Source organism: Silene latifolia, chromosome 11, assembly GCF_048544455.1.
Source record: "Silene latifolia isolate original U9 population chromosome 11, ASM4854445v1, whole genome shotgun sequence".
NCBI lineage: Eukaryota > Viridiplantae > Streptophyta > Magnoliopsida > Caryophyllales > Caryophyllaceae > Silene > Silene latifolia.
The window spans coordinates 208,788,886-208,807,193 of NC_133536.1; the positions used below are offsets into that span (position 1 = coordinate 208,788,886).

Below are 18,308 nucleotides of genomic sequence, written 5' to 3' on the forward strand. Positions count from 1 at the left end.
GGAATATATTTACTAATCTACCGAGTACCGACCCAAGACCAATAGATATGTCAAAATTACCCCATAAAATAACTTCTTCAAAATTTAAGAAAAAATGCGACAAGTCTGGTGTCTTCCTGTATCAGTTTATTTGGGTATTTGGTCTGTAGAGTAAACCCTAGCAAAGGATTCTTCAATTTTCCTCCCAATTACCACACTTCACTCTTCAAAGCTCGGTTTGTAAAATATCTTCCCCTTGTTTTCTCCCCTTTTTGTTCTGCTTATTATTGTTATTGTTGTGCTTAAACTGTTAGTTTTTGGGTTGTTTGAGCTTTTTACTGTTAGTTTGTTTGCTGTAAAATGGGTAAATGTACAGACGTCTTTCCGTATGTGTGGTTTCTGAAATCCGATTCCTCTAATGATGTTTCCCATGCCCAACTTATGGGGGGTGCATTATGCATCCACCCGACTGGAATTCTAGTCTCAGTGACACATGCTGTAAAACCGGATTCTCCCTTCTTTAATGATGCTCAGTCCGTAGTGACTTTCGCTGCGAGGAGGCATACTGATGCAACGGGAGTTAGAGTAGTAGAGATGATTGAAAATACCGAAGGGAAAGAGTATGGGTTAAGCTTGTTTAAGTTGCATAAGATTAATCAAGATGAGGTCTTTGATGCTTTTCCGCTCCCTGATAGCATAGCATTCAAGGCGGGGGTTAAAATTTTTGCTTTCGTACACCACCTGTTTCCTTTTAGTGGCGCGTTTGGGTACGTTTGCCAAACTTATAAGTCAAATGCTTGCCTTAGTGTTCCCGTTCCTGGAGGATCCCGGACTGTTGGATCGGTTGTTAGTCAAACACATATGAAGAGGATTTGTGATTGTATGTCATGTGACTCACGTGTCTCTGATGTTATTGAAAAGGAAGTTTTTTATGAGAGCTTAAGGAAACTCAATCCTGATCTCCGGTTAATCCAAGTCCAAAACCTGCTTCATACCACTCTTGATGGTCAGTGTGGCTGGCCGGTCTTTACTGAGAAGACAAACAGACTTGTAGGCCTCATTGCTTTTTCTACGGGATTTTTCCAGTTCTTAATCCCTGCCCAGATTCTCCGAGAGGTGCTTGACCGTAATTTGGTCATTCTTGGTCTCGATGAGGCATCTCCACCGCAGTCAGAGGTAGTAATTCTATAATTCTAATGGTTGGAAGTCGTTTGATAATGGTTATAGGACTCATTTTCTAAGACATGTATTTGTATGGTGTTACAAAATTTACGTTGTGCTTTCTTTGTTTAGTTTGTCTGGTGCCCTGCTGGCTTGATTAATATAACTTATAGTCACCGAGATGTTTGAAATGTTATTTGCAAATGTAAGGGCTAGTGGTGATGTTCCGACTTGCATAAGGGATAGGCTTTATGTTCTTGGTATAGAGGGTTAGTTGAGTATTTAGAGCTTTTTTAAGTAGCTGTGCAGTCAGGGACTATAAGAGGAGAAAGATCAGTAGAGACGTGAAAGCTCTCGGTCAAAAGGGTCTCTTGTCGGAATCAATTGCATCAAAGAATAACAAATTAAGTTTTGTCATCACATGATGACCCTTTAAAGCTATAATGTGTGTTTTACCAGGTTTGGATCCGAGATCCTTAACTACCGACACATTGCTAAGTGGTAACAGCGCCTATGTTTGTTATGCAGGTGGCTCAGTAGTCTGTTGACACTTGACAACTCTACCTCCTCTGTTACGAACCAAGCTATTAACAAGCCTGCTTCATGTTGGTTTGCATTTGTAATTGGGTTTCTCTTCAAAACAGCTTAGTTTGTGTATTGTAGGGATTATGTTTCTTAGACTAGAATCAATTTCCTAATGTCCCGTTAACTTAACAGCCAAGTCTCCCTATGGCTTTGCTTATGTAGTAGTTATGTAGCCTTTTTAACTGATGAATTTAAGGCCTAATGCTTGTTGGATTATTAAAGTTCAGTGTTTTTATATTCAAGAGATTGCCAAGATTGGTTGAAAATTCAATACAGTCATAGAATGCGTATCGCTTTACAGTATTCGTATCAGAAATCACGCGGACCTGTTCTCATTAGAGTTTTACACTGTACTTACTAACTACAGCTGATCAGAAGAAATTTATAAAGATCTTCCATGGATATTATGATACAGTTGCTGATGTTCTACAGGCAGAGCATTCTGCGAGTTCATGAATATTAGGCCTTCTTCACACAATTACACACATCTTGAACCTAACTTTTTCTCTGATCCTGTTCCCTCGTTGGTTTGAGCATTCTGCAAGTTTAAGGACTTGAGTGGTGGTGAGAATACCGTGTGTTTTAAGACATGTTTGCTGCAGTTTTTGCCGCCTTCATGGCTGTACCAGTCTCTGGCTCTCTCTGCCTCGCTAGTTTGTCGCTTTATTTAAATTTCAGCTAATGGCCTTTTGCTTAATATTTTTCTGCCAGAGGATGAACATACCACCAGGTTAACAACCGGGGATGTTTCTGTTTCACTCGCTACTGAAAAACAATCTTCCACTGTCGAACCAGTATGGAAGGAATGCTTGCCAGATCTTAGGTTTGTTTTTTCGGCCGCTGACATATGTTACTTATATTGAGTGAAGCTTATATTGCAAAATAGAGAATTTATGTATATTTGATCCATGTGATTTCCGTCTTGCTTTGCATCTCTCAATACGCTGGAACAATCAGCGTTATAAGGTAATTGAATTCCCCCCTGCAGAAAGGTTAAATGGTGAGCTTTAGGAATGCAGATTACCTGCTGCGTACATGTAATTACCGACAACAATAGCATTCGTTTCTGTAACAGCTTTATGTCTGCTGTCTCCTGAGCAGTTGTCGCAGCAATTCTGTTGGGTGAAGCAAGCTTTATATTGCAAAATAGAGAATTAACATTGTTTAATTTGATGTTTGCTTTCTGCTTTCTAATTATTTTTATGGATAATTCCGACCTGATCTGACCCGTTTGCGATGACACGACCCAATGATCAATGAAGCACATGTTAAACATGAGATAGTTATGCGCCGTGCTTTGACAGGACTCTTTATCCAGTTCCCGCAAATTTCATTCATTTACAAAATAATAAAGCACACTTCTACATTGCGAGGATATTTGACATTTGATATTCCCTATGTGTCACAAAGACCTTTTTATTTGATTTTACGTGATTTTCGAGATAACATTTGATTATACGAGTTTGGGGGTGTGAAAATATGACACTTATTAGCACACAAAATTATACGTAGCATTAATGCATTATAACACAAATCATAGTAGATTACTCTTATGAGCTGATAATAAAGCGTTTCGAGGCCGACTCAAATAGATGAGGAAAGGCAATATGGCTTGGATGATCGATCGAACTAACTTTAAAAAATAGTTTCTCTGATCCATTTCATTTGTATTCAAAAATGAAAAGTACAACGATACAATAATTTGTATCGTTCTACTTCTCATTTTTGGAAGATTTAAGAAATAGTTCACTCATTTTAACATACTAAATTAGAAAGAAGAGAATTAATTTGTATATAAATATTATAAAAGTGGAATAACTTGAGTACTTCGTGTGTGAAAATGTAACATTGAAACGTAAATAAAAAAAAAGACGGGGTGTAACTTGCAACTCCATTTGGGCTTTCTTTTGTTAGTTTATCCATTTGGGTTAGTAAACATGTTAATGTAAGACCGCTTTAATACTTTGGATAATAAAATCAGTTTAGGAATCGATAAATTTGAATTAATTTAACCCAAATAAATTAGAAGGGAGATTAAAAAACTAACATGATTCATGATTTTCAATAAAACTTGACAATGAATAATTGATTTAACTTCATGTATCATAAGTATCGAGATTAAAACTTCGATTTGATCTCATTTTCAGTTTCAATTCAACTTCTAGTTCAAGTCCCAGTTGGGTTTATTTCGCTTAGCCACTTTAATAAGTTTGTGGTATTTCGTGTCGAGTACTGATTGTCTGGGTCGGATCAATGTTAGCTCTAGAGAGTTTCACGTCATCACTTTCTTGATCTCGAGGTCAAAAATGGCTTAGTATTCCTTATATTTTTCAATGTAATGATTCAAAAACATTATCATTAAATAAAGAATTAACGACAAAACCCTAAACGAGAGTATTTTTATCAGAAAATATATATTTTTAATTTAGGGCTCATCAGCTATTATCAGTTCAGATGCATTTGGGTTCGGGTATCTTTCAATTACGTTTAATACGTTTAATTTTAGTTCAGTTCAGATTGATTCGGGTTTCGAGTACTATTCAAGTTACTCAATATCGGTGTTTAATTGGTTATTGATTCAGATATCTTCGATCAGTTTTTTAGGTGCGGGATTATTTTGCTAGGCATAGATGAAGCTGCCGAAACCGATATTTTGAGGATCAGCCAAACTGAAATTGGCAAGGAAGCTGCTTATAATTGACAACTAAACTGTATAAAATGTGTAACATAATACTTTTACTCTGCTTTGATCCTACATGTATCTCACTGTAATGCTAAATGTATCCAAATCATTGAAGGGAAACAAGCTAACTATAGGCGATCCAAAAGTCGGTCTTGCTATTTCTTCTTCTTACTTGAAGAAGGGTTATCGTCCAAGTAGGGGTATCCGACAGGAGCAATCCACAATCCCCATAGTATCAGCAGGTGGACGCAAAGAAGTATAGCCGATGAGTAGCAGTTTGATGGATACACATTCCAACAATACTCCACCGTCGCAAACAATGCTATGCTGCAAACCAAGCACACTGGTTCAATACAGATTATAAGCAAACTTTTCATTTTTGTTCCCACAAGTTTGGGCTTATTCCTACTTCGACGACCCTAAAGTTGAATGGATTTATCAAACAACTTACCGAAGAAGAGTGGGAAAAGGGGTCTTCCACAAAAGATAGGGCACGCTAAAGAAGTACCTGCAATAATAGAATCAGATCAGGGGTCGTCAGGCAAATAATATGGGTTATGTGGTTTAAGTGTTAATTATGAATACTACTGTGAGTCTGTGACGTGACTATCGGGAACTTACCAGGAATAAAACTGGTAATGCAGTGAGCGAGCACAAACAATGCCGATGAAGTTTCCAACAAACATCGTAGTTACTATATCTGAAATAGGCATACTGTGATGTTTAGACTAAATTAACAGAGAAGCTAACAGAAAATGTAGAGACTAAAAATACTCACGTTCTTCCTTGAGAGTTTTGGAGGTAGTCCCGTATGCATAAAGTTGCCGAAGAGGGAAGGAACTTAGTGTAGCGACATAGGCAGTATGCAATACCTTTAAAAGCCCGCCCTCATGCCTGCAAAGCAAACATAGCTTTTCAAAACCCAGGGTATGGACAGTGTAAGACGACTGAAACCTTGAAAAGCAGCTAACCGATAAATGTAAGTTTACTATCGTCCAGGTTATCTCCAGGTTAAAGTTGCGCAAAAGATTATAAATTCTGAGAAAAAGAGACGTATCATTTGAACTTTGAAGAATGTGTTATCAAACCATTACCACAAAACCATGCTGCTTTAAATGAAAAATTCATCAAAAAGGCCATCACAACTCACAAGTTAATAACCCCTAGGTGGCTAAGGCAGTCTAACTTAGGTCATAACCATACGGAATCACAGTCTAAAAGGTGGATACATAGAAAAAAAATTGCAGACGACATAATTGTATCAGCGCATGATGGTAACAGGAATGAAACCATGCACATCCTTATGTTTGTGCAACGATCAAAAGTGAACTTACTTGCACCACCTCCTGTGAGCAAAAACAGCTAGGAGTCCAAGATGTATAAGTAGCAATGAGACTGCAAATTTCTTTGAAACAAAGACTGGTTCTGGAACAAACTTGAAGTTGACAGACCTGGAAATGAAACAATATGTCGAGAAAACGTATGAATCTAACATCAAATATATATGAATTCTTGGCCTTTATAGATTACATAGACGACACATAGTTCTTCCAGATAATGTCCTTTAAGAAAAGGAAAAGAAAAATATGATCACGCATGAAATCGCCAAACATTCAATCAAAGTTTGAGAATAGGTTTACAGCTGATTAGAATTCTAAGTCCAATAAGAACGTTTAGAATAACGAGTTTCTTTGTGGAGGTCAGATTATCAAATTATCAGGATTCTGTGGCCTTCACTTTTTTTTTATGACACCATAATAAAAGAACACATTGACATTAGAGATATCTGCCCTTGTTTGTGCCCATGAAGTAAGGGCCGTAGGGGACACAATTTTAAACTTTCAGCACAAATAAAAATAGAAATTCATGTACCAAAAATGGATGAAGACACGTCCAAGATTGAAGGCCCTGGATATGTATGCCACTGGATATGAAATCAAGAAAGGGAATCCGAGTACAATCTGCAGAGCCATTCACGTATTTGCATGTAGACATCAATGAGCAACTGGAAATCCGGAATCAATACCCTTGGCCCAACAGTAGCACTAGGAATCTTACCTGACAAAAGAAAAAGATATTAAAGAATAAAAATATAAAATCATTACTTACAACAAAAGCAATCTTACTCGGTGTCTCAACAACTCGCTTGTAGCAACGAATGAGAAAGGGTTAGAAATATGCAACCTCATCTCTGCGATGTTTGTGTTACAAAAATGTGGCTGTTCTGGATGACCCATAATTAAAATTGCATCTTAAAATGCATCTAAACTCTACTACTTCCCGATACTAACAAGTAACAGCATAGAGACTTTAGTGAGTCATTTTGCTTTATTCATAATAGCCTCGAGAATTGTGTAATGATTGATACTTTACAATAAGAAGAAACACAACCAGTTTAGTGAGCATTTTACTTTATTTCATCATAATCCAGCAATAACGAGTTTTCGGCTCCACAAAAAGTGCAGACAATCTTTATTTGACTAATAATGAAAAAATAAGCTGCCAGAGCCCTAAAGAGTTCGCTTAATGAGATAATACAAATTATACCCACAATTTCAACATCACCAGAATATCAGACAATAGACTTTGAAACAGAGTATTGAGAGGAGCTTTATCATGAAGACATGAACTTTGTGACACAACCCCATGACCAACTTATCAAGGTTTGAAGAAGGCTACCGAATATTGGCTGTGTTTATGACGCAATGACCAAAATTAGGCCACGGTTGCAAATTCCGGATCAAGGGTCTCAACTCCAACCCAAGATTAAATACCATGACTAAAAGAATGTCAAAACTGGTTTTTAAGATAAATAAAACAGAAATATTCTAGAAGCAGAATACAGGTTAGGCAAGCACCTGAACTGTGGCAGCTCCACCTAGAGCCACTATTGTTCCGCTTATATCCATAGCCTGTATCAAAGTTTAAACCATTAGGATACCCAACATGGTACCAAATTAGTTAAGTAATAAAGCATGTTTACCTTCAACATAAGTAGAAGTAAGGGTGGGGCATAGAGAAGCACGTTCATCTTTATTGAGACAGCCAAGCTGCAGGATACAAAGAATACTGTAAACCAACTTTACTAAAACCTATGTTGTCAACAAATTTCTGAATCCCAAAAAATACCTGAAGACTATCAACCCCAACAACCACTTCTGATAAAGAAGAGTTGCAAGTGCAGCATGTAGCAGAGTCATCGTAATGCAATCGTTAAAGAGACGAAGCACGAAAATGGAATGTACCCTCTTTGATAAACAAAGCAAGCTAAGCGCCCACCATGGAAGCTGTGAAGAAGTTAAAAGTAGATCAACAAACGACAAGATTAATTCATTTAGAAGCCCATGAATAGTGCATGCAGTTCACATAAATGTCACAGGACTTACCTAATGGGTAGTACAAAAAGCATAAAAGTAGTCAATATGAAGCATGAAAAACATTTGCATAAATATGTACAGAGTATGAAAGAGAGGGCTTATACCAGACAACTGTAGCCTAATTAAAATTTTGAAATATAGCAGGTATTATCTATGATATTTACCGGATATATAGCCTTGGATCAAATTTAGTAATATCAAGTAACACCCATAGATGAGTAGATAGTAATATCAAGTAACACCCATAGATGAGTAGATCACAGTTCCAACCTCAAGGCAACGAATAGTTTTTCGGCTTGCAGAACCATTTAGATATGCATTTTAAAGTTTCCAGTTCATCTTAAGCGTTCAAGTTCAAGTCAAAAGCTCACAAAGCAAAATAAATATCTAGCATTTTCTGTACTATGGCAACACTAAAGGGGGCGTTTTTCACTCCCTCACACTTTCAAGACAAACATGAAGGAAAATCAAAGGGAATTCATTTCCTTTACCCTTGTTTCCCTTTCTCATTCCCTTTCCCTTTTCCCTCATGCGAACCAAACGCCCCTTAATTCTTATTCTAGCATCATAATTATGAAGGAGCCTGGATTGCGGGACAAAAAAAAAACCTAAGATGAAATTATCCAGAAATAAAAAAGCATGTAAGTCAAGATTACTTACGAGAGAGGTAGTAACATACCACATCAGTCTTTATATAGATAAATAATATGATGGCAAGATTGATAATGTATAAAATTCCAAATAAAACCTACAAAACATGCAACAGTCAGTTATGAGCCAGCAATATTAGTAATGATTCCCACTCTTATACTAGATATAAAAGGGGCATAAGTGATTAAATGCCTCAGAAACAATATATTCATAAGAGTAATAGAAACATCTCTCGAATTCCTAACTATGTTCACCTAACACCGATAAGGTTCTCCCATTAGTCAGCGCCATGATACCACAGTCTCACTGTCCCACTCCCTACCTAAGTCCTAACCTGAGACAAGCCTACACAATGTAGTCTATACCCATGACAGCTTTTGCATCCAACCTAACAATAAGCATCTGTGTCATTCTTATGGAGGACTGTCATGGTAAGGTTTTAGAAACAAGAATACCCATATCCTTGAAACTTATTAATAATCGAAATAATCACATCAAGAAAGTAGATTAGTATGCTCTTTAACAGTTATCAAGAAAGTTTATTTTGGAGCCCCTAGATTCAAATATTTCCATAGACAACATATACTGAAGAAGAGGGAGCGAACCTGAGCAGGAAGTATCAAACCTCCTGTGATGTACTGAATACAGGAATATACATACAGAAAACCAGCTGGATAAACGAGAGGGCCAGTGTCGCCTTCTAAGTTACTATAATCTCTCTCCCCACCCAGAAACCCGGTTACCTGAACAATCACATTTATATTAGTAACATCATCCCAGAAGCACAAATCACATGAAACAAAGTCAACATCAAAGTTACACACCTGTGACATGTAAGCATCCCAATCTATCTTCGTGTCTGCCAAATAAAATTCAAAACTTTCAACAAAGCCAAGCCGAGAATTATAATGATAAACAAAATACAAATACAAATTCTCATATGAGACGTCGTCATTATAAGATTATTATGAGACAACCCCAAATTATGGGGTACTTATTTGTTGGTTTCCCAATATATTAATATCAGATCATCTCAAAGGAGGTAAATCAGCACAACAAGCTTGCAGATGACTCACATGGGACATAAGCAATGATAAGACAGACAAGAAGAGCATCAGCAACAAGAAGGGCACCCGCAAAGCGCACTGCCAAGTCTTTATTAGATCTGCCTAATGAAGCTATGGGCACTTCTGATAATTTCTGAGATATCCGAGATTCGCCCGCTTTAGATTTCCTTCCACCAGGTTTTACCCTATCACCCATGTCTTTATTCACCAATCACTCAATTATCAAGTAATTCTGCAGTTACTACCCAATCACATTACTCAAATTTCTTAGGCATTGTCCCTCTAATGACCTGAAAGCATCAAGCTTTGATTTAATTATACCTCATAAGTCATAAACCAGAGCCATTGAATTTCAATAACTTAACCAATGGAGCAAGCATGCAGAATTATTATTGGAATTCGATACGGAGCGTAAAATAGCTGATAAAGGTGCAAACTTTATCAATCAAAATAAAAACTAATGAAAACCCAAATTAATTTGCTACATAAAAAATTAGAATCATCACAAAATTTGATTGGGGAGCTCATAAAAATCATTCCGAACTAGATCAAACAAGAGAAAACAACATTTAAAAAAATACAGAAATTAATGGAATGAAGGAGAAGGATCACCTGGGGTTAAAAGGTAGAGAATGATGAACTGTGATGTGGGTTTAAGCGGGTTACTTCCTTATTGACTTAACACTCCGGTCTCTGACTTTTGCTTCTGTTGTAAGCGTCGTAGAAGTGTGTTCTTTTTTCACTTGATGGCACTGCTTGCTCGGTCCGTCCGATTATTTGTTTATCTATTCTATTTTGTATGTCTAAATCAATTACCTTTATATATTCAAGGAATGTCTTTGATACGTAATTTGATCATTCATAGCCAATTTGGTACACTTATCATCTAATAATTGACTTTCTCCTATTTTTTTAGGTTGTGTGCTAAAAACCAGGTAAAAAAATGTACGAGAAGAAGGCTATTCTAATTTTAGCTTACTAAAACTATCGATTTCGCTAAATAGTTATTGGAATGCTAACTAGAGACTATCTTGATGCAAATATTTATTGGTATCAAGTGTAAACTAAGCTTCCAAATTATTACAAGGCGAGATTAACATAATTAAAAGAGAATTTTTATCGAGAATGTTAAAAAGTCCTGGCACAATCTTATTCTCCATCATTAACTATCAAGTAATATGAAACTTTCTTTTTGTCAAGGAAGCAATAGAGAGGAAACTCTTGCATAATTTAAGTCTAGAAAATTCTTTATACGGTTATACCCGTCAAAAAATAATACTCCGTAATAACCTGCAGAAGATGCCATGGAAATACACATGATATTCTTGCAAATTTTGAGAGCCACAATGTATAAAGGCAACTAAGTACACTTAACTACATTATTGGTATCAAACATTTTTCAGCCCGAGGGCTTTATTAACGAAAGGTGTAGTTAGTAGTAGCAACGAATTGGGCAAAAATACAAATAAAGATGTCAAAAAGGCAAATGAATAAATTTTACAAAGGCCATCTCACCCTCAGGCCATAGATAATAATACATCATCAACCAGAAATGTAACATCAACTCCAACATTGATTTCGGTCTTGTTCGACACTCTTTGAACACCTTGCAAATCTATCTAGCTGGAGTAAAGCGATAATTCATGGAACAATCTCTCTTAAGATTCTTGAGGTGTCTCGAATCTTGTTGGAGAATCAATGCCCATCATGCAGCAGAATCCAGAGATCAATATTATAAGCAATACTATCGTCTGAAATACAAAAGTCAAAACATCAGAAACGAGGATTTCATATCGAGATAAAGGCTCAGAATCACAATTCTGTATTCTCGAATCATGAATCATGAGTAATGTAGAGCATGTACAGAGGCTCTTATAGTCACCATGTCGGAGAGCAAAAAAATTGTGTTCTTTGATTCGCTGCAATAGCGAAACAGCGTTGCCTTGCTCTTTCTTAAAAGCAAAAGATAACTTTGCTCTGGGACCAAAAATGAGGCGGAGAGCATATAGATGAATTCTGCCATTTTGAGTGTCAAATTGCTTATTATTTTCCAAGGAGAGGGGACAATGTAGAGGAGAGCAAGTGCTCCACACCATTGAACCACTTTCACTTCTTGTTGAATTAAGTACTAAAATAATTATATTTTATAATACACAAAATCTCATTGAATAATAAGAGACAGTAATTGTACATTTATTTAAAACTTGAATATTTTAGAAAAAAATTCAAAGTAAAACATTATTTATTAAAAAAAATTGCAGGACCAATTATGTTTCCATTCTTTTACTTTATATACCACATTAGTTTAGTGATTTTTTTTTTCAAAATATGAAAATGCTATCAAAGATGGAACATAATGCGATAAAAAAAATTTGGTGTCCCCCTTGTACTAAATTCCTATGTCCAACCCAAAATTTCAACTTAATTTAAGCTGTGTCCAACCCAAACTCGCGTTAAATCAATTCTAAGTTCTAACACCAAGAAGGGTTGGAACTTGGGGGTGTTTATGACAATAGCAACGAGATAGGAGTGGCGTGGTTGCCGTGGTAGCTTGGAGTAAGATGCTGTAAGGAGATGAGACAGAAACAAACAGGTGTAGGAAGGAGGTTTTCCATGGCATGCGAGAGAGCTACTTGGTCGCTCGAACATGATTATTGATGGCAAGAAAAAATTTTGGTGTCCCCCTTGTACTAAATTCCTATGTCCGCCACTGATTCAGGCGCTCCATGCTAAACCAACATGATTATCCATCCAAAAGCAAATACGGAAACAAACAAGAAAAAAAGAAATGGAGATGGAAAAGAAAAACAAAAGCAAGAAAGACCATATCATGATTGCAGGCCTTACCACAAAAAGTGCTTCCAGGAGGGTTTTCTTGATCTGACAAACACCATTGCAAAAAACAGAATCCGTGGAAGCATTTCCAGGAGCTTCAGCCAGCAACCTTCCTAACTGGTAGCTTGAAGGGATGGGGTTATATGTATCTGAAACATAAAGAACTGCATACTTTGCTCCAGAATTGTCTAATGAAGTCATCAACTCCGAGAAAACATCACCTGCAATATTCAAAGTTTTTAAGGGATTCCAAATCATCTGGAAATAATTGAGTCACAACATAACATACTACGTAAAAAAATTATTTCACGATTTACCTTCAGGGTGGGGACCGTCAAGGTTTTTCACTGAACTCAAACCTCTGTGGCAAACCACAAGCAAATCTGTTCGGCCATTCATACCTTTCTCCATAGCTGAGGCAATATACTCCTACACATTGATTGAGTTTGGAATTAGAATAAATGAAGATAATGCATATGCATATATACTAAATTACTAACATAGCATGATCAACATGTGCTACCTGAACTGAGTGCATGCCTGAAAGTTTTGAAAATTGTTTGTCCTCAATTGAACAAGAGTCCGTGATCGCGATACTGCCGACTCCCAATTTACCGTCACATGACTCATCAAACTCTTCAAGCAAAGAATTTTCCAGTGTCCCTTCCATCACATTAGATGTCACATATGGATATGCCATTGAGAAATTGGACTTTGTGAAGGAGTCCTATTAAGGAGGGTGACAAACATGAGGAATTAAGTTTCACAATCAATTACGCCATTCAAAAGTCATTTGGTGAAAGTGAGCAAAGCAGATAGTGTTACCTTTAGCAAATGCACAAGTGAAGCATCTGAGATCACTTTTCCCGATATATCAGATGATCGCAACTACATATAAAAGAAAACAAAGTTGGACTTAGTTTAAAGTTTAAACACATAATCTTAATGAGATTTATCTCAAAATGCATTTCTAAGGGGTGCAATGTCAAGCCCAAAGTTCATAACTTCAGATTGCATGAAAAGAGAGCATATACTCTCTGGTTAAAACAAGTTACAAGACAGGTGCTGTCAAGCCAAGTCCAAGAAAATAACCATCTATCATTTCCATTATTTTTTTAGAAAAAAAAAAATCAGACTAGCACCGGTGAAGCACACTGCAGATGTTTCAATCGAACCAGTACAGCAATATATCACCTCTTATTGACTAAGATTCTCAGCCAATTCGCAAGTTAAATCAAACATAACATATACTCCCTCCAATTCCATATTTTCTTCCCTTTGTTTGTGGGCACGGGTATTAAGGACAGGAATAAAACAAAAAAGTTTGGGTGGGGTTCAGTGGCGGATCCAGGAATTATTTTTTACGGGGTCCCTTTTAAACCAGTTTGATAGGTAGAATGTTCGATCGGGTCGGGTTGAGTCTCGATCAATTACGGGTCAATATTTTTTCGTATCCCTTTTCTTATTTGCCTTTAAAATATCAACATTCTATCGGGTCGGTTTGATAGGTAAAAGTGATTACTAAAAGATCTCGTTTTAGATGAATTTGTGTAAAATTGCCTTATAGTCCCTCGGTCCCATTCATCCATTTGTTTACTTTTATACTCTTTATGAGAGAGATTTTAATCAAAGGTGAACAAATAATTAGGATGGTAAAAGTACAAGTATTTTTGTAAAGAAAAGGATACAAGTTATTCTTTTAGTACAACATTTAAAGAGGAAGTTCACATATATACTCCCTCAAAGCGTCTTGCTTGTGACGGGCTAATTCCGTCACAAGCTGAAGACCTCTCACAAAAAGGGAGAGGGGACAAGGTGGGGCACCCCCCATGTGCTTCCCACTCACCTCTTTATGGGTATTTTGTGAGAGGAAACGGTATCCGTCACAAGCTTGTGACGGATATCGCCCGTCTTCAATGAGATTTTATGATACTCCTTTTGCCCTAATTAATACTCCGTAGTTTACACGTATTTTATTTTACGACGAGTAAATAAAGTAAATATAGACTATTAATTGGGACGAAGGCAGTAGATAAAATGGTTTTAGAACCAGAAACAAAGACACTTATATGATGATTAAAACCATTTACATAGTATTATTCTTGTTGTCTCTATTATTCATTTGCTTTTTTATTCTTTATAAATGGTATTTTAATTACCACAAATAAATTATTGGGATAAAAAGAGTAAACCTTATTTATTTCTACCATATTTAATCTTTATTAGTGAAGTACTCTAATTTGTATGCAAAGACCAATCTACCATAACAATACATGCAATTGGTAGAGTTTACACGTGTTGCCCCAGCCATCTCTCTACATTATTTAATCTAAATTAGCTTTATTATTATATTATTTTTAAGTTTAATTGAATACGTACGGTAATCTTTTTGTTGAGCTCATTTCCTCTCCATTTCCTCAAAAGAAATGGAGAGGCAAGTACCTATTAATGGTCCGGATCGTATCTTGATATCATCTAACGGTTCTAAATTTACGCATAAAAATAAAGGAAAATGAGGGTGAGAGAAGAAATTATTATTTAAGGGGATTGTGAGAGGAAATGGAGAGAAAGGAAATGGAGAGGATCCATTTCCCTTTTTGTTGTATACTTACTGAATGACGTTGATAGCTGTCAAATGTGGGTTCCCACAATCAACTTTATGGGTTCCTCACCTCTTAAAACCACAAATTGCCTGCAACTTTTTTTCACTTTGGGGTGTCCTAGGACCCCGGTTGCTTATACGTGCGTCCGCCACTGGTGGGGTTCGGTGATAAAAGAGAGGGATGAATAGTTAGGAGTTAAATAAGGAATTGTGGGGCCAAAATATTAAGGAAAGTAATAAAATAGGAGTAAAAGAGTTGGGTGGGGTTTGGTGATATGATAGAGGGATGAATAAAATAAGAGTAAAAGTTTCCAAAATAAGAAAGGGGAAGAAAACCTGAATAATACGTTTTAGGAAATAGGGAAGAAAATATAAATAGGAGGTAGTATCAACTTTGGTACGAATAAGTTCTTGACACTTAAAAGACGCATACAACAATCTTGGAGTATATTCAGTCACGAGTAATTAGTGGAGCCATTTTACAAGTCCCTCCCAATTTCGAAAAAGCCTGAATTTATCTCGGTAACTTTTGACATACTTGTGATCTTATTTGTAAAATTAATCCGACCATTTCAAATTTTCAATGAATAAGTCTCATTCGACCTTTTTCTCCTCACTAAAAGTGTCAAATAGGGCCTCATTATAATAGACTAATAGAGGGTACTTATGACTTGCCAGCATGCATGTTGTTCGATCGGACAATTTTAGGCGTGAACATATCAAAATATACACGATTCAGGTAGTAGACCAAATTGAAGAAAGACCAAGCAGCTAGTATTAACGAAGTAAATCAACACAAATGCAAATAGAGGGTGTTGTATACCTCTTTTCCAACAAACACAACGGCAACATCAACAGGCTGATGAGAGCTTTTACTCTCACACTGTAACAAACAAAAAATCATCATAAGAGCCAAAAAGCTGTAATAATAATATGGAATATCTAGAGTATAAATGAAATATAGTAGAGGTGACTATCACAAGTGAAATACCATTATGTTTGACCAGCTTCCTTTGGACATTACAGCCTTTGCTAAATCTTTCGATGTGAGTGTTTGGTAACTTACAGTTTCTTCAAGTTTCCTGTTTAAATTAACCAGGAATCGGGATAACTGAACTATTTTGAATATGACAATAACGCAAAAGGACATCTTGCCTTCAAAAGATTACCTCAATTTGGCAAAATATAATTTGGACAATTTAAAAAAAAAAGGTATTCCTTGTGTGCCAATCATTTCTTTACCTTTGATTAAATATCCCTCGCAAAGGATAAAAGAAAAAAAAAAGGTAAACAATTGTCTGGGACAGAGGGCGTAAATATAGCAAACTAAATGAACCCTCTAAGTTTTGAAGTGTGTACAAGAAGCCATCTCCACCGATGGCCTGCTAGACTATATGCATAAGAATAAGATAAAACAAACTTCGGTATGCAGTAAAGATGCTGAGTATTTCAAGGTTAAAATGCAACTCCTACCCCCCTAATGTGCTACTACTAGTCTACTATTGCAACTTGTACGAATCAGTATCAAGCAAATAATTTAACTGCTACCACTGTAGGAAATAGCAACACTATGAAAACAAGCAATTGTCAAGCTCGACTACTATTTGTGGCAATTGGGTTAGAAGTTCATTAACAAACAACTCTCAAGTTCAGAAACCCAACACTAATTGATCCCAAAAATATCATGAGAAAAGACGGTTATCAAGCTACGTTTACCAGCCAGCGTTTCAGCTAGATGCTCCCCAGAACCGACATTCACCCAAAATCACACACTTTCTTTTTTATCATGTCAATTCTAAATCCTACAGATGCCATATCAGTCGCTTAACGGAATAACAACAATGCTTTTTCCACTGAAAGTAACGGAGATTACTATCGTTTGACTTCAACAATTACTCGAAATCATCAATCCTTACATGTCAATATGAGGAGACCACATGAATGCAGGTCCAGTCGATTCGAAGCTCATCACAGAACATATCTGAGATACAATCAGCAGAATCGCTAATCCATACTTGTTCATCCTCACTGTAGCATTAACAATCAAGATAACGATCAATACAACGAATTCGTAAACGATGAAGATTCATTCTAATCTCACCTCAAAATATCAACAACAAATCAAACATTAATCAATCAAAAGCTTCATAATTTCATACAATCAAACATCGATCATATAATCACATTCCTAAATTCAACAACTTTAGTTCAAAATTTCAAATCATCTAGCTAATAAATAGCTGCGGTAATCGAATGTTTCGATCAAAACACACAATTATATGTACAAAAATTGAGAAATTAATCAACAATTAAACTTAATTAAAATTAGGAAGAAGAGATGCAATAGAGAAGAGAGGAAATACCAAATCTTGATGAAGGAATACGATCTAGAGGTTTGATTGATGAAATTTCTAGGGTTTAGAGTTGAATTTGTAAAACGATTGATTTATTATCTGGATGAAGGAGGAGGACTTGAGGAAGAGGATCGCACGAGTTTTGTTGCGACTTGATTTTGTTGTTGGTTGAGTCCAAAAAATTATTTTAATAATAGAGATAAATCATGAATGAATGGCATGATTAAATTGTGTTTTTAACTCTTTTTTTTTTTTTTTTTTTAACTTAAAAATTCTAGGTGGCTTTGAGGTTTAGGTAAAAAACGTATACTACAAAGTAGTTTTTATATTTGTACAAGGTGTTACAAATATGTCAAAAATAAACGTGGAAAATTAATTCAGCCTAACCCAAGTCATACACGACTCAATGCCCGAAGTGAGAACTTGAGCTTGACCAGTAACTTATGTTGACTCGACCTGAATATTTATTTGTTGTTTCACCTTGATCATAATCCCTAAATAACTAATGATTGGCTCGAAAATGATCTGAAGTCAAAGTGAACTGACTCGTCCAATTTGTTACTCCGTACTATTTTTTGCAAACTTTAAATCCGATTCAAACTGACCTGCCCCGCATTTGACCCGGTTTATGGATCAAGACTGACCGACCCGCCCTCGATCTCTAGTGCTAGGTTCACCCCCACAATGAAGTGAAGATGTTATTGGTGAACTTTTTTCAAAGATGCAGACAACGAGAACAAGAAATGTCGATGAGGGAGGGGCAATGGGATTGATGTTTTGGTCTTTGGAGGTGGAAAAAACTGCACGTCTCATAATCCACTAAACCAAAATTTCAACCTAATTTAATCCGTGTCCAACCCAAACTCGCGTTAAATCAATTCTAACATCAAGAAGAGTTGGGACTTGAGGGTGTTTGTGACAATAGCAACGAGATAGGAGTGGCGTGATTGCCGTGGTAGCTTGGAGTAAGATGCTGTAAGGAGATGAGACAGAAACAAACAGGTAATTGTGGGT

The 18,308-nt window shown here is 36.3% G+C and overlaps 3 protein-coding genes across 4 annotated transcripts; 1 reads left to right on the plus strand and 2 right to left on the minus strand.

The window, feature by feature from the left end:
• The first annotated feature begins 34 nt into the window (after positions 1–34).
• On the plus strand, positions 35–1,991 carry LOC141612508 (uncharacterized). Its single transcript, XM_074431305.1, has 2 exons — positions 35–1,155; positions 1,669–1,991. Exons 1-2 carry the CDS (start codon positions 340–342, stop codon positions 1,678–1,680), a joined length of 828 nt encoding a protein of 275 aa, XP_074287406.1. The 5' UTR covers positions 35–339; the 3' UTR covers positions 1,681–1,991.
• A 2,385-nt stretch (positions 1,992–4,376) lies between these two features.
• Positions 4,377–10,292, minus strand: LOC141612509 (dol-P-Man:Man(5)GlcNAc(2)-PP-Dol alpha-1,3-mannosyltransferase). Of its 2 annotated transcripts, XM_074431306.1 has the most exons (14): positions 10,116–10,292; positions 9,513–9,793; positions 9,261–9,295; positions 9,042–9,179; positions 8,465–8,533; positions 7,538–7,695; positions 7,392–7,458; positions 7,267–7,320; positions 6,281–6,369; positions 5,743–5,859; positions 5,187–5,302; positions 5,030–5,108; positions 4,860–4,916; positions 4,377–4,735 (listed from the first exon to the last, which is right to left on the minus strand). In XM_074431306.1, the coding sequence occupies exons 2-14, from the start codon at positions 9,697–9,699 to the stop codon at positions 4,564–4,566; spliced, it is 1,338 nt and encodes a 445-aa protein (XP_074287407.1). In that variant the 5' UTR covers positions 9,700–9,793; positions 10,116–10,292; the 3' UTR covers positions 4,377–4,563. The 2 variants fall into 2 exon arrangements, with proteins under 2 accessions (XP_074287407.1, XP_074287408.1); XM_074431307.1 differs by lacking the exon at positions 9,513–9,793 and having other exon boundaries at positions 10,116–10,248.
• A 514-nt stretch (positions 10,293–10,806) lies between these two features.
• LOC141612518 (uncharacterized) lies at positions 10,807–17,591 on the minus strand. Its single transcript, XM_074431325.1, has 9 exons — positions 17,304–17,591; positions 16,857–16,968; positions 15,932–16,022; positions 15,764–15,823; positions 13,164–13,226; positions 12,862–13,065; positions 12,656–12,767; positions 12,351–12,559; positions 10,807–11,254 (listed from the first exon to the last, which is right to left on the minus strand). Exons 2-9 carry the CDS (start codon positions 16,961–16,963, stop codon positions 11,162–11,164), a joined length of 939 nt encoding a protein of 312 aa, XP_074287426.1. The 5' UTR covers positions 16,964–16,968; positions 17,304–17,591; the 3' UTR covers positions 10,807–11,161.
• Between the last annotated feature and the right edge of the window lie 717 nt (positions 17,592–18,308).